Source organism: Oncorhynchus masou, chromosome 27 (genome assembly GCF_036934945.1).
Source record: "Oncorhynchus masou masou isolate Uvic2021 chromosome 27, UVic_Omas_1.1, whole genome shotgun sequence".
NCBI lineage: Eukaryota > Metazoa > Chordata > Actinopteri > Salmoniformes > Salmonidae > Oncorhynchus > Oncorhynchus masou.
In genome coordinates this window covers 43926033-43942423 of record NC_088238.1, presented here as the reverse complement: position 1 = coordinate 43942423, position 16391 = coordinate 43926033, and the positions used below count along the sequence as shown (strand labels likewise).

At 47.9% G+C, this 16391-nt stretch overlaps 1 protein-coding gene across 1 annotated transcript in view; it reads left to right on the top strand.

Annotated features, from left to right (window-relative positions):
• dnah2 (dynein, axonemal, heavy chain 2) overlaps positions 1-16391 on the top strand; it is a 232309-nt gene that overhangs the window by 41655 nt on the left and 174263 nt on the right. The window contains 6 exon segments of the mRNA XM_064939126.1: positions 2808-2895; positions 3727-3932; positions 7506-7635; positions 10020-10202; positions 13882-14096; positions 14303-14449. Coding sequence (XP_064795198.1) covers positions 2808-2895; positions 3727-3932; positions 7506-7635; positions 10020-10202; positions 13882-14096; positions 14303-14449 — 969 coding nt within the window.

Genomic DNA, 16391 nt, shown 5'->3' with positions numbered 1-16391 from the left:
TTTGATAAATAATATTCTCCCACTAAGAAGCATGTGCAATGGAGTTCCTCTATTGAGGTGTTTTTTAGTCTAAGACTCCATTTGTGTCCGGTACAATCAATCAAATGTATTTGGTCTGTGTGGCTCAGTTCCATTTAATTTCAGGAGATTCAATGAGAAGATTTAGGAAGTTCAAATCCTTGCCTCCCCATAAATAATGAAACATGTTCAATTTAGATGCACTATTGTAAAGTGGCTGTTCCACTGGATGTCAGAAGGTGAATTCACCAATTTGTTTAAATAATGCAAAAACACAGTGTTGGAGAAGAAAGTAAAAGTGCAATATGTGCCATGTAAACAAGCTAACGTTTAAGTTCCTTGCTCAGAACATGAGAACATATGAAAGCTGGTGGTTCTTTTTAACATGAGTCTTCAATATTCCCAGGTAAGAAGTTTTAGGTTGTAGTTATAGGAATTATAGGACTATTTCTCTCTATACCATTTGTATTTCATATACCTTTGACTATTGGATGTTCTTATAGGCACTATAGTATTGCCAGCCTAATCTCGGGAGTTGATAGGCTTGAAGTCATAAACAGCGCCGTGCTTCAAGCATTACGAAGAGCTTGAAATATCAAATCATATAGTTAATTATAATATAATAAACACACAGAAATATGAGCCTTCGGTCATTAATATGGTCAAATCCACAAACTATCATTTTGAAAACAAAACGTTTATTCTTTCAGTGAAATACGGAACCGTTCCCTATTTAATCGAACGCGTGGCATCCCTAAGTCTAAATATTGCTGTTACATTGCACAACCTTCAATGTTATGTCATAATTATGTAAAATTCTGGCAAATTAATTACGGTCTTTGTGAGGAAGAAATGGTCTTCACACAGTTCACAACGAGCCAGGCGGCCCAAACTGTTGCATATACTCTGACACTGCTTGCAATGAACGCAAGAGAAGTGACACAATTTACCTAGTTAATATTGCCTGCTAATATGAATTGCTTTTAATTAAATATGCAGGTTTAAAAAATATACTTGTGTATTGATTTTAAGATGAGGTAAATTGGTGCAATGATTGTGATTTGTTCGCGAATGTGCTTGTGTTAAATCAAAAAGTAGGCTGTGATTCGATGATAAATTAATATGCATCGCATTGATTATATGCAACGCAGGACAAGCTAGTTAAACTAGTAATATCATCAACCTTGTGTAGTTAACTAGTGATTATGTTAAGATTGATTGATTTTTATAAGATAAGTTTAGTGCTAGCTAGCAACTTACCTTGGCTTCTTGCTGCACTCGCGTAACAGGTAGTCAGCCTTCCATGCAGTCTCCTCGTGGAGTAACAGGTAGTCAGCCTGCCATGCAGTCTCCTCGTGGAGTGACAGGTAGTCAGCCTGCCATGCAGTCTCCTCGTGGAGTAACAGGTGTTCAGCCTGCCATGCAGTCTCCTCGTGGAGTAACAGGTGTTCAGCCTGCCATGCAGTCTCCTCGTGGAGTAACAGGTAGTCAGCCTGCCATGCAGTCTCCTCGTGGAGTAACAGGTGTTCAGCCTGCCATGCAGTCTCCTGGAGTAACAGGTGGCCTGCCAGTAACAGGTGTTCAGCCTGCCATGCAGTCTCCTCGTGGAGTAACAGGTGTTCAGCCTGCCATGCAGTCTCCTCGTGGAGTAACAGGTGTTCAGCCTGCCATGCAGTCTCCTCGTGGAGTAACAGGTAGTCAGCCTGCCATGCAGTCTCCTCGTGGAGTAACAGGTGTTCAGCCTGCCATGCAGTCTCCTCGTGGAGTAACAGGTGTTCAGCCTGCCATGCAGTCTCCTCGTGGAGTAACAGGTAGTCAGCCTGCCATGCAGTCTCCTCGTGGAGTAACAGGTAGTCAGCCTGCCATGCAGTCTCCTCGTGGAGTAACAGGTAGTCAGCCTGCCATGCAGTCTCCTCGTGGAGTAACAGGTGTTCAGCCTGCCATGCAGTCTCCTCGTGGAGTAACAGGTAGTCAGCCTGCCATGCAGTCTCCTCGTGGAGTAACAGGTGTCAGCCTGCCATGCAGTCTCCTCGTGGAGTAACAGGTAGTCAGCCTGCCATGCAGTCTCCTCGTGGAGTAACAGGTGGTCAGCCTGCCACGCAGTCTCCTCATGGAGTAACAGGTAGTCAGCCTGCCACGCAGTCTCCTCATGGAGTAACAGGTAGTCAGCCTGCCACGCAGTCTCCTCGTGGAGTAACAGGTGGTCAGCCTGCCATGCAGTCTCCTCGTGGATTGCAGTGTAATCGGCGTCCAAAAATGCAGATTACCGATTGTCATGAAAACTTGGCCATCGGCCATGCCGATTAATCGGTCGACCTCTAGTGTGTAGCTCTCTGCAACTTCTACTCCCTACATTCTCTTCCCACGGCCTCCGCCCCTCTGAACCGGGTCCCATTTTCCCTCCATAACAGAAACCCTAAATGTTTGTGTTTCAAAAGCTGCGGTAGAGATGACCTTTCCATCAGGAGAAGAATGAAGTGTGAAAAGCAATCCCACTTCCAACCCCACTGCCATACAGAAGTTTGGAAGAATGAAATTATGCCAATGACAGATCATTTCTGGCCTTATCCCTTACCCCTATGGATCGGAGTTCACTGTTTCTATTGCTTTTGTTTATGTCATTCTCTGTCGGCTGTGGAGATGGAGAGAGAGGCCGTGAGTGAAGCACTTTCTGTGGCTTCCTCTCACTATTTCTTTCCTTTTGTTTCACTCCCCCTCTCCCCCACTCACTCTCTCTCTGTCTCCTTCTCTTTCTCTCTCTCTCCCTCTTTCTTTCTCTCTCTTTCTAGGTACTCTTCTAAAGGCTGGGTCCTGGACCAGACCAGCATCTTTGCATTGGTCGATGCCTTTATACAGAGGTGCAAAGACCTGCTGGAGGTGAGGTCTCTCTCTCACACACACACACACACACACACACACACGCACGCACGCACGCACGCATGCACATGCACACGCACACGCACACGCACACACATGCTCACCACCCAGGTACCCACGCGCGCACACGCACACGCACACACACACACACACACACACACACACACACACACACACACACACACACACACACACACACACACACACACACACACACACACACACACACACACACACACACACGCACATTAATCATGCGTCAGAGCTCCATGGTCATAACAACACATAAACTCACAAAATAAACCACTAATGAACACACACACACACAACAAGGCAAGGTTAAAATAAATGTAGATATTCACAACGTGCCATCAACTTCATCTCACCTCTTCTGAATTCTCCACAATCACTTCCCCATTTGTGTCTCACACTCTTGAATACACCTTTTTCTGTGTTGCACTGTATTTTGTCTCACCATCACCATCACGCTCCTCTATTTGTCCTTCTCCTACCATGTCCCTGTCACACTGACTGTGTTACTGCACTGCTCCCTCCCTCCCTCCCTCCCTCCCTCCCTCCCTCCCCTCCCTCCCTCCCTCCCTCCCTCCCTCCCTCCCTCCCTCCCTCCCTCCCTCCCTCCCTCCCTCCCTCCCTCCCTCCCTCCCTCCCTCCCTCCCTCCCTCCCTCCCTATGTGGATACTGTCACACTGTGCTGTCACTCTGCTGATCCATGTGCAAGTGCTCGCATGTGTGTACGTGCATGTTTGTGTGTCCCAACGCGGGTGCGTGTGTGATCTGTCTCCGCCGGCCTCTGACCCTCTCCCCTCCCAGGTGTGTGACTGCCAGCAGCAGTTTGCCAGGCGGGAGGAGGGCGAGCAGATACCCCTGCCCTGCTTCGCCGGACGCCAGGGGGCGGAGGTGACCCGCAGCCTGCTGGAGATGGAGTCCACGTTTGGACGCAGCCTGCTGATCCTTCAACACGTCCGCAAGGGCATCCTGGACGTAAAGAACACCTCCTGGCACGACGACTACAACAGGTACCGTCTGTCTGTCTGTCTGTCTGTCTGTCTGTCTGTCTGTCAGAACACCTGGCACGACGACTACAACATGTACCGTCTGTCAGAACACCTCCTGGCACGACGACTACAACAGGTACCGTCTGTCTGTCTGTCTGTCTGTCTGTCTGTCTGTCAGAACACCTCCTGGCACGACGACTACAACAGGTACCGTCTGTCTGTCTGTCAGAACACCTGGCACGACGACTACAACAGGTACCGTCTGTCTGTCTGTCTGTCTGTCAGAACACCTGGCACGACGACTACTACAGGTACCGTCTGTCTGTCTGTCCGTCCATCTGTCAGAACACCTCCTGGCACGACGACTACAGCAGGTACAGTCTGTCTGTCTGTCTGTCTGTCAGAACACCTCCTGGCACGACGACTACAACAGGTACCGTCTGTCAGAACACCTCCAGGTACAACGGTACCGTCTGTCAGAACACCTCCTGGCACGACGACTGCAACAGGTACCGTCTGTCAGAACACCTCCTGGCACGACGACTACAACAGGTACCGTCTGTCTGTCTGTCAGAACACCTGGCACGACGACTACAACAGGTACCGTCTGTCTGTCTGTCAGAACACCTGGCACGACGACTACAACAGGTACCGTCTGTCTGTCTGTCAGAACACCTCCTGGCACGACGACTACAACAGGTACCGTCTGTCAGAACACCTCCTGGCACGTCTGTCTGTCAGAACACCTCCTGGCACGACGACTACAACAGGTACCGTCTGTCAGAACACCTCCTGGCACGACGACTACAACAGGTACCGTCTGTCTGTCTGTCAGAACACCTCCTGGCACGACGACTACAACAGGTACCATCTGTCAGAACACCTCCTACAACAGGTACCATCTGTCAGAACACCTCCTGGCACGACGACTACAACAGGTACCGTCTGTCAGAACACCTCCTGGCACGACGACTACAACAGGTACCGTCTGTCAGAACACCTCCTGGCACGACGACTACAACAGGTACCGTCTGTCAGAACACCTCCTGGCACGACGACTACAACAGGTACCGTCTGTCTGTCTGTCAGAACACCTCCTGGCACGACGACTACAACAACAAACGATCAGAATTGCTAGCAATTACAAAATACTGAGTAAGGAGCAGCAGAAGTAATTTTTTTTTTAAAGATTCAAATATAGCCTGTTTTTTCTTTCTGTGCCACCAAGTGTTTGGATACTACTGGTAAAGTTACCACAATGTTTATGATAACTATCATCTGTGGTTACCAGGCTGTAAGCAAATGCTGTAACATGACTGAACAAGGTTAGCGGCTCGCGAGATGGTTTATAAATGTAAAATGTAACGTGGGTCCTAACATTTGAACGTTTGGGCTAGAAACAAGACATTTTCTCTGCAGTAATGGTGCAACGGTCACGAATCTGCACTCTGTGAATTATCTATGGCACTCAGAGGCTGCGGAAAGGCAAAGTAATAATTACAACAATTATTATCTGGGTTATTTAGGAGCATATGGGACCAAAATGGTTGCACGGTTAAGTGTTATAGCAGCGTCTGTCATATACTGTTTATATACTGTTTCGATCTACTAGGATCCCTGTTTACTGCAAATGCAGTATGCATTTTGAGAACATGTACTTAATTGTTTGAAACCTGAACATTTTAGTACATATTATGAGGCATGTTTTACCTTGCTTCAATGTAGCCTAGCCAAAATGCAACCATATTCGTGGAGGCAATTTATTTGATAAAGACTTCCATATGCCATTTAAACCAGTAGCCTATTTCTGTCATGTTCTATTGGTTTCTTTCATTGTCCAGTAGCCAAAGGCATAATCCTAGTCATATTAGCAACCCATGCTAGTTGTTGCATCTTTAGATCTCCCCTAACAACCCATGCTAGTTGTTGCATCTTTAGATCTCCCCTAACAACCCATGCTAGTTGTTGCATCTCCAGATCGCCCCTAACAACCCATGCTAGTTGTTGCATCTTTAGATCTCCCCTAACATCCCATGCTAGTTGTTGCATCTTTAGATCTCCCCTAACAACCCATGCTAGTTGTTGCATCTTTAGATCTCCCCTAACAACCCATGCTAGTTGTTGCATCTTTAGATCTCCTCTAACAACCCCTGCTAGTTGTTGCATCTTTAGATCTCCCCTAACAACCCCTGCTAGTTGTTGCATCTTTAGATCTCCCCTAACAACCCCTACTAGTTGTTGCATCTTTAGATCTCCCCTAACAACCCATGCTAGTTGTTGCATCTTTAGATCTCCCCTAACAACCCATGCTAGTTGTTGCATCTTTAGATCTCCCCTAACAACCCATGCTAGTTGTTGCATCTTTAGATCTCCCCTAACAACCCCTGCTATTTGTTGCATCTTTAGATCTCCCCTAACAACCCCTGCTAGTTGTTGCATCTTTAGATCTCCCCTAACAACCCATGCTAGTTGTTACATCTTTAGATCTCCCCTAACAACCCATGCTAGTTGTTGCATCTTTAGATCTCCCCTCTTTCTAAATTTCTAACGGATATTTTCATCTCGGTCACATGAAACCGCTAGCATGACAACAGTGTTTTCCCGATAATTGCATTTTGGAATGAACATTCGCACACAACCTACTGCCTTGTGCGAATTGCTTTTCTTATAATGTGAATAAATAATAGTTAGTAATAGTCAATTATCCATTTTCCTAAAGGAAACCCTGGCCTATACACTTATAGCTGTGTCTGTTTTCCACACACTAATTCCAAACTTGATGGTGTAGGAGTTGGATCAATGCTGTCCAGACCCGGGACAGTACCCACTAACACCTCTCTGACACAGCATTAATACATCGTTAGTATGTGTCTGACTGTCTTTTAGATGAATGACCCGGGCTGCGGTGACTACGATACGTCCCAAATGACGCCCTATACCCTACATAGGGTGCACTACTTTTTGGACACAAAGCTCAAATGTGGTGCACTATATAGGGGATAGGGTGCCATTTGGGACACACACCTATCTATGAGCGAAGAGGCCCCTATGGGTCGGGCCTATACAGGGTTGTACAGCAACGCACCTTCTTGTCATTCAGAGTTCCGGTGACAGCAGCCTATTGGACTCCTCATCTGAATAACATGATTAGAGAAGGGGGAGGTGGGGGGGTGGGGGAGGGGAGGTGAGGGAGTGTGTGTGTGGATCCTCAGGGGACTATCCACCCCTCCATACCCCTGCGCCAGGGTAGCGGGGGTGTTGGGAACAGGGGCTGGCCAGGGGGCTGGTGTGTGTTTGATGTGGATGATGGATGGGGGTCGCTGGAGGTCGTGGGGTCATAATGTTGTTGCCAAGACAGCTGGGCTTGTGTCAGGGGCAGCTGTTTCATAGCCACTCAGCACATTACTATTGGTCCAATCAATACTAGCCTACACCCTGTGGTGTGGGTGTGTGTGTCGGGGTGTGTGTGAGAGAGAGTTTTCGCTTACATGTGTGAGAAACGGTTTGATCCATGTGTTGTGTGGGTCACCATTTCACCCAATCATCAATCATGTGTGTCTGTACATGTTTTAATGTGTGTGTGCATTTTGGTAGGTTCCGTGCGGGAGTGAAGGACCTGGAGGTGATGATGCAGAACCTGATCAGCACGGCGTTTGAGACGGTCAACACCGTGGAGGAGGGCGTTCAGCTGCTAGACGTCTTCCAGCACCTGTCTGCCCGCGAGGTACACGACACACACACACACACACACACACACACACACACACACACACACACACACACACACACACACACACACACACACACACACACACACACACACACACACACACACACACACACACACACACACACCACACACCTGCATTCATATGCCAATTTACTTCCACACACACAACACTCCTTTCATTAACCACACAGTAAAACCAGCACTTTATATGACTACATCTTTTTGTTACGATACGGCTGGCCAGCACAGACGTCTATTTCTTTCTCCTAAATGGACCATGCAGCATCGGGCCATTCTATCACTCTAATACTTGGGGAATAGCATTTTTCAACAATAGCAAGGCCTCTGTAGATTATTCATCCTCTGGTGCTTTTTAAAGCTTAGGGTGTGTGTGTGCATGACTGGTAAAGGACTTTCTCACGCTCAAACTACTTTATGTACTATCTGGGAGTCATTTCATAACAGAGATAAACACTGTCGAGTAAATGCACTCTGTCTCTGTCTCTCTGTCTCTGTCTCTCTCTCTGTATCTGTCTCTCTCTCTGTCTCTGTCTCTGCCCCTCTGTCTCTGTCTCTGTCTCTGCCCCTCTGTCTCTGTCTTTCTGTCAATTCAATTCAATTCAAGGGGCTTTATTGGCATGGGTAACATGTGTTAACATTGCCAAAGCAAGTAAGGTAGATAATATATAAAGTGAAATAAATAATAAAAATTAACAGTAGACATCACACATACAGAAGTTTCAAAACAATAAAGACATTACAAATGTCATAATATATATATATACAGTGTTTTTACCATGTACAAATGGTTAAGGACACAAGATAAAATAAATAAGCATAGATATGGGTTGTATTTACAATGGTGCGTGTTCTTCACTGGTTGCCCTTTTCTCGTGGCAACAGGTCACAAATCTTGCTGCTCTGATGGCACACTGTGGAATTTCACCCAGTAGATATGGGAGTTTTTCAAAATTGGATTTGTTTTCGAATTCTTTGTGGATCTGTGTAATCTGAGGGAAATATGTCTCTCTAATATGGTCATACATTGGGCAGGAGGTTAGGAAGTGCAGCTCAGTTTCCACCTCATTTTGTGGGCAGTGAGCACATAGCCTGTCTTCTCTTGAGAGCCATGTCTGCCTACGGCGGCCTTTCTCAATAGCAAGGCTATGCTCGCTGAGTCTGTACATAGTCAAAGCTTTCCTTAATTTTGGGTCAGTCACAGTGGTCAGGTATTCTGCCGCTGTGTACTCTCTGTGTAGGGCCAAATAGCATTCTAGTTTGCTCAGTTTTTTTGTTAATTATTTCCAATGTGTCAAGTAATGTGTCTCTCTGTCTCTGTCTCTGTCTCTCTCTGTATCTGTCTCTGTCTCTGTCTCTGTCTCTGTCTCTGCCCCTCTGTCTCTGTCTCTGTCTCTGCCCCTCTGTCTCTGTCTCTGTACCTCTGTCTCTGTCTCTGCCCCTCTGTCTCTGTCTCTGCCCCTCTGTCTCTGTCTCTGCCCCTCTGTCTCTCTCTCTGTCTCTGTCTCTCTCTCTGTCTCTGTCTCTCTGTCTCTGTCTCTGTCTCTGCCCCTCTGTCTCTGTCTCTCTGTCTCTGTATCTGTCTCTGCCCCTCTGTCTCTGTCTCTCTGTCTCTGTATCTGTCTCTGCCCCTCTGTCTCTGTCTCTGCCCCTCTGTCTCTGTCTCTGCCCCTCTGTCTCTGTCTCTGCCTCTCTGTCTCTGCACCTCTGTCTCTGCCTCTCTGTCTCTGCCCCTCTGTCTCTGTCTCTGCCCCTCTGTCTCTGTCTCTCTGTCTCTGTATCTGTCTCTGCCCCTCTGTCTCTGTCTCTGCCCCTCTGTCTCTGTCTCTGCCCCTCTGTCTCTGCCTCTCTGTCTCTGCACCTCTGTCTCTGCCTCTCTGTCTCTGCCCCTCTGTCTCTGTCTCTGCCCCTCTGTCTCTGTCTCTCTGTCTCTGTCTCTGTCTCTGCCCCTCTGTCTCTCTCTGTCTCTGTCTCTGCCCCTCTGTCTCTGTCTCTGTCTCTGCCCCTCTGTCTCTGTCTCTGTCTCTGTCCCTGCCCCTCTGTCTCTGTCTCTCTCTGTCTCTCTTTCTGTCTGTCTCTCTCTCTCTCTCTCTCTCTCTCTCTCTCTCTCTCTCTCTCTCCCTCCCTCCCTCCCTCCCTCCCTCTCTCCCCCCTCCCTCCCCCTCCCTCTCTTGCTCTCTCTCTCTCCCCCCTCCATCCCCCTCCCTCTCTTGCTCTCTCTCTCTCCCCCCTCCCTCCTCCTCCCTCTTTTGCTCTCTCTCTCACGTCACGCTCTCTCCCTCTCTCTCTCTCTCCCTCTCTTTCTCTCTCCCTCCCTCTCTTGCTCTCTCTCTCCCCCCTCCCTCCCCCTCTCTCTCCAGGCCATCAAAAGGACCATAGACAGGAAGACGGTAGATGTCTATGGTCTTTTTAATAAGGAACTCAACCTGGTCAACAAGGAGCTGAGTAAAAAGGTGTTCCACACCCCTGCCCACATGCCCCTCCATGCTGGACAGGCCCACTGGGCTAGAGCCCTGCGGCGACGCATAGAGAGACCCATGGAGGTGAGAGGAGGGGTAGGGCCAGAGGCTACACATGGTTACAGTCTACACCGTCATTGAGAAGGGGTGATCATTAAGATATTTGTTTTATTCAACTTCATTTGAACTTTGAGGCCATAGGTCAAACCCAGCTGTAGGCCTTTTGGAGGGGAAAGGTGTCACATTCAATGAGAGTGAGGTTACATTGGAAGGACGCCTACTGTGTCGGTAAACCCACAGAGAAGAGGTACTGTAAAGGGGAGACAGGGGTTATAGCAGGCCAAAGTACTGTATAGTGGAGACAGGGGTTATAGCATGCCAAAGTACTGTATAGTGGAGACAGGGGTTATAGCATGCCACAGTCCTGTATAGTGGAGACAGGGGTTATAGCAGGCCAAAGTACTGTATAGTGTAGACAGGGGTTATAGCAGGCCAAAGTACTGTATAGTGTAGACATGGGTTATAGCAGGCCAAAGTACTGTATAGTGGAGACAGGGGTTATAGCAGGCCAAAGTACTGTATAGTGGAGACAGGGGTTATAGCAGGCCAAAGTACTGTATAGTGTAGACAGGGGTTATAGCAGGCCAAAGTACTGTATAGTGTAGACATGGGTTATAGCAGGCCAAAGTACTGTATAGTGGAGACAGGGGTTATAGCATGCCAAAGTCCTGTATAGTGGAGACAGGGGTTATAGCAGGCCAAAGTACTGTATAGTGTAGACAGGGGTTATAGCAGGCCAAAGTACTGTATAGTGGAGACAGGGGTTATAGCTGGCCAAAGTACTGTATAGTGTAGACATGGGTTATAGCAGGCCAAAGTACTATATAGTGGAGACAGGGGTTATATCATGCCAAAGTCCTGTATAGTGGAGACAGGGGTTATAGCAGGCCAAAGTACTGTATAGTGTAGACAGGGGTTATAGCAGGCCAAAGTACTGTATAGTGTAGACAGGGGTTATAGCAGGCCAAAGTACTGTATAGTGGAGACAGGGGTTATAGCATGCCAAAGTCCTGTATAGTGGAGACAGGGGTTATAGCAGGCCAAAGTACTGTATAGTGTAGACAGGGGTTATAGCAGGCCAAAGTACTGTATAGTGGAGACAGGGGTTATAGCAGGCCAAAGTACTGTATAGTGTAGACATGGGTTATAGCAGGCCAAAGTACTATATAGTGGAGACAGGCTTTATAGCAGGCCAAAGTACTGTATAGTGGAGACAGGGGTTATAGCAGGCCAAAGTACTGTATAGTGGAGACAGGGGTTATAGCAGGCCAAAGTCCTGTATATGGGAGACAGGGGTTATAGCAGGCCAAAGTCCTGTATAAGGGAGACAGGGGTTATAGCAGGCCAAAGTACTGTATAAGGGAGACAGGGGTTATAGCAGGCCAAAGTACTGTATAGGGGAGACAGGGGTTATAGCAGGCCAAAGTACTGTATAAGGGAGACAGGGGTTATAGCAGGCCAAAGTACTGTATACGGGAGACAGGGGTTATAGCAGGCCAAAGTACTGTATAGGGGAGACAGGGGTTATAGCAGGCCAAAGTCCTGTATAAGAGAGACAGGGGTTATAGCAGGCCAAAGTAGACAGGGGTTATAGCAGGCCAAAGTACTGTATAAGAGAGACAGGGGTTATAGCAGGCCAAAGTACTGTATAAGGGAGACAGGGGTTATAGCAGGCCAAAGTACTGTGTAGGGGAGACAGGGGTTATAGCAGGCCAAAGTACTGTATAGGGGAGACAGGGGTTATAGCAGGCCAAAGTACTGTATAAGGGAGACAGGGGTTATAGCAGGCCAAAGTACTGTATAGGGGAGACAGGGGTTATAGACAGGCAGGCAAAGTACTGGACACTAGCAGGCCAAAGTACTGGGGAGACAGGGGTTATAGCAGGCCAAAGTACTGTATAGTGGAGACAGGGGTTATAGCAGGCCAAAGTACTGTATAGTGGAGACAGGCTTTATAGAGGCCAAAGTACTGGGGGTTATAGCAGGCCAAAGTACTGTATAGTGGAGGGAGACCAAAGGGGGAGACAGGGGTTATAGCAGGCCAAAGTACTGTATAAGGGAGACAGGGGTTATAGCAGGCCAAAGTACTGTATAAGGGGGAGACAGGGGTTATAGCAGGCCAAAGTACTGTGTAGGGGAGACAGGGGTTATAGCAGGCCAAAGTACTGTATAGGGGAGACAGGGGTTATAGCAGGCCAAAGTCCTGTATAAGGGAGACAGGGGTTATAGCAGGCCAAAGTACTGTATAGGGGAGGGGGTTAGACAGGGGTTATAGCAGGCCAAAGTACTGTATAGGGGAGACAGGGGTTATAGCAGGCCAAAGTACTGTATAAGGGAGACAGGGGTTATAGCAGGCCAAAGTACTGTATACGGGAGACAGGGGTTATAGCAGGCCAAAGTACTGTATAGGGGAGACAGGGGTTATAGCAGGCCAAAGTCCTGTATAAGGGAGACAGGGGTTATAGCAGGCCAAAGTACTGTATACGGGAGACAGGGGTTATAGCAGGCCAAAGTACTGTATAGGGGAGACAGGGGTTATAGCAGGCCAAAGTACTGTATAAGGGAGACAGGGGTTATAGCAGGCCAAAGTACTGTGTAGGGGAGACAGGGGTTATAGCAGGCCAAAGTCCTGTATAAGGGAGACAGGGGTTATAGCAGGCCAAAGTACTGTATACGGGAGACAGGGGTTATAGCAGGCCAAAGTACTGTATAGGGGAGACAGGGGTTATAGCAGGCCAAAGTCCTGTATAAGGGAGACAGGGGTTATAGCAGGCCAAAGTACTGTATACGGGAGACAGGGGTTATAGCAGGCCAAAGTACTGTATAAGGGAGACAGGGGTTATAGCAGGCCAAAGTACTGTATAAGGGAGACAGGGGTTATAGCAGGCCAAAGTACTGTATAAGGGAGACAGGGGTTATAGCAGGCCAAAGTACTGTATAAGGGAGACAGGGGTTATAGCAGGCCAAAGTACTGTGTAGGGGAGACAGGGGTTATAGCAGGCCAAAGTACTGTGTAGGGGAGACAGGGGTTATAGCAGGCCAAAGCCATCCTCAGACATATGGAGATGAACCTTAATGAAGTGATGCTCCAGTACTCTGTAGTACTCTATGGGGAGAATCAGCCAGTTAGGGCTTGGAGCAGGCCTATCATGGCAGGGGGCCAGTCCATTGAGTCCAGGGCCCAGATTCATAAAGCATCTCAGAGTAGGAGTCCTACCGATCTACGATCAGGTCCTCCCAGACTGTCCATGTAATCTTATTCATTATCTGAAAGGCCAAACTGATCCCAGATCAGATGGATAGGGGCCCAGACATGGCCTTGGCATCTGTGTGTTTTAAACACAGCTGTGTCTGCCTGGTCTCTTTGCTTACGCAGAGCATATGGCTGGAAGGAACGGCTATCTGTTGAAATGCATCTTTCCGGATACATTAGGCACCATAGAACAAGGGAGAACGTTCATTCTACACAGACAGGTTTAATAAGATCAAACATTTCTCCATCGGTTAAGTGGTTGTGAGTGTTCAAGGATACAGAATATACAACAGAAACACTTAGCAACAAGCATCCTGTTAACGTTGGAGACCCTTCCTGTCCGTCTGAGGTCGGGTTTTGATACAAGTTGCTGTCTGCCTTTCTTAGCTCGTCTGTATGTCCCGTTGCTCCTTTTTTAAAACTCTTGTTGAATGACCCTGTGTGTGGTAGGTGGTACAGTGTGCCCACTTCCTGCCCCACATCGGCAGTGGAGAGGAGGTGCGTCTGGCGTACAGCCAGCTGGTCCAGACCCTGGATGAGTTGGTCCGGAGGATCTTCTCTGAGTGGAGTCAGTCTCTGGACCGACAGAGTCTCAAGAGGCTGAACCAGCCACTCATGATGCGCTGCAAGGAGAAACAGGGCATGCTGGACATCAACTTCGACAAGTGGGTTTCACACCGGAGGACACACACACACACACACACACACACACACACACACACACACACACACACACACACACTTGGAAGATGGAGGAGACTGATTATGTTAGGAGAGTTTTCGCCAACGCAGACAGGCGGTTAGAGGACACGTCACAGCACATCCGTCCTCTGCCAGACTGTGAACACTCCCTGTCCTTGGTTGTGTGTAGGAACATGCTGAAGATGTTCAATGAGATCCACTACTGGGAGCGTCTGCTGTTCGAGATCCCCCACTACGTCTCTGACGTCTACCAGAGGAGAGAGGAGCTCCGCAGCATGAGGGAGAGTGTGCTGCTGGTGGTACGAGACTACAACCGGTACAGACACACACACACACACACACACACACACACACACACACACACACACACACACACACACACACACACACACACACACACACACACACACACAGACACACACACAGACACACACACAGACACACACACAGACACACACACAGACACACACACAGACACACACACACACACACACACACACACACACACACACACACACACACACACACACACACACACGCTGTACCTAAGTCTCTCACATCCTTGTTCAGTATGAGGCAAATTGGACTTTAAGCCTCTGTATACAAGGTGCCTGGGACCCTGCAAAGTTCAGCACACCCAACACTGCTTGAAAGTGAACACACACACTGTGAAACACTTCAGATTGAAGCACACTCAGAGTGGATGTGAATTAGCACGTGGCAGGCCATGCATAGCATAAATGCTCACAACTTACTGTGAGAAGAGGCCTAGCCGTAGGTCAAGTGTCTGCATACTGCATCGACAAACTGTGTGTTAGTGTTTATATATTTCTCTGTGTTTAGGGTGTCCATCCACTCTTCCCAAACACGCTTTGGGGATGAAATGTCACTTCATTGTGTTATAAAATTAATTTCACCAAGACAAATATGATTGTTCATGTTCTGAATCGTTCAGTGGGGGTTTTCACTACCATATCAGTAACATTATATCTAAATAGTGGGATTTGGTCATCTAATACTTCTGCTACTAGACACCGAGCTCTGTTGACAGAGCGGGGCGCTTTCTCGCAGCGACTTCTGACCATTCTACATGTTGTGGTCATCTGCAAAGTTGTTTCTGCGGGTCGCAAAAAGCCAAATGAACTGAGTTAAATGTATAAGGCTTTGAGAATCAACAGCTTGTGCTACGCTCCGTGCTCCGTTGACATTTCACAGAGCGGCGCTTGTTTTTGTGAGAAGTCTTCGAAAAGAACAGGAAATTCACATCAATATGAAAAGCGTACACTAAAATATGAAAATACTACATGTCATGTCTCAAAATCGATATCAGTCTTACCTCAATATGGCTTTATGTCCTCCGGATTCCAGAAGAAAGATGACAGGTTCAATGGAGAGCCTGTCAGGTAGCCTTAACTCTCACACAGCATCCAGCCTAGTTGACACAGCATCCAGCCTAGTTGACACAGCATCCAGCCTAGCTGACACAGCATCCAGCCTAGCTGACACAGCATCCAGCCTAGCTGACACAGCATCCAGCCTAGTTGACACAGCATCCAGCCTAGCTGACACAGCATCCAGCCTAGCTGACATAGCATCCAGCCTAGTTGACACAGCATCCAGCCTAGTTGACACAGCATCCAGCCTAGTTGACACAGCATCCAGCCTAGCTGACATAGCATCCAGCCTAGCTGACACAGCATCCAGCCTAGCTGACATAGCATCCAGCCTAGCTGACATAGCATCCAGCCTAGCTGACACAGCATCCAGCCTAGCTGACATAGCATCCAGCCTAGCTGACATAGCATCCAGCCTAGCTGACAAAGCATCCAGCCGACTTGACACAGCATCCAGCATAGTTGACACAGCATCCAGCCTAGCTGACACAGCATCCAGCCTAGCTGACACAGCATCCAGCCTAGCTGACACAGCATCCAGCCTAGCTGACACAGCATCCAGCCTAGTTGACACAGCATCCAGCCTAGCTGACATAGCATCCAGCCTAGCTGACACAGCATCCAGCCTAGTTGACATAGCATCCAGCCTAGTTGACACAACATCCAGCCTAGTTGTTTTTCACGGATTTTCGACCAGTATCTACACAGTTAACTATATTTTACCCATTGGTCAAAATCTGCTTTTTTGATTGGACATCCTTCTGTAATACAGTATTTAGTGACCCAGACTATTTCTGTTAAACAATACAGTTCAGGAAATGAATTGAAGAAAAGACAACCAATATTATCATGTTTATATAAACA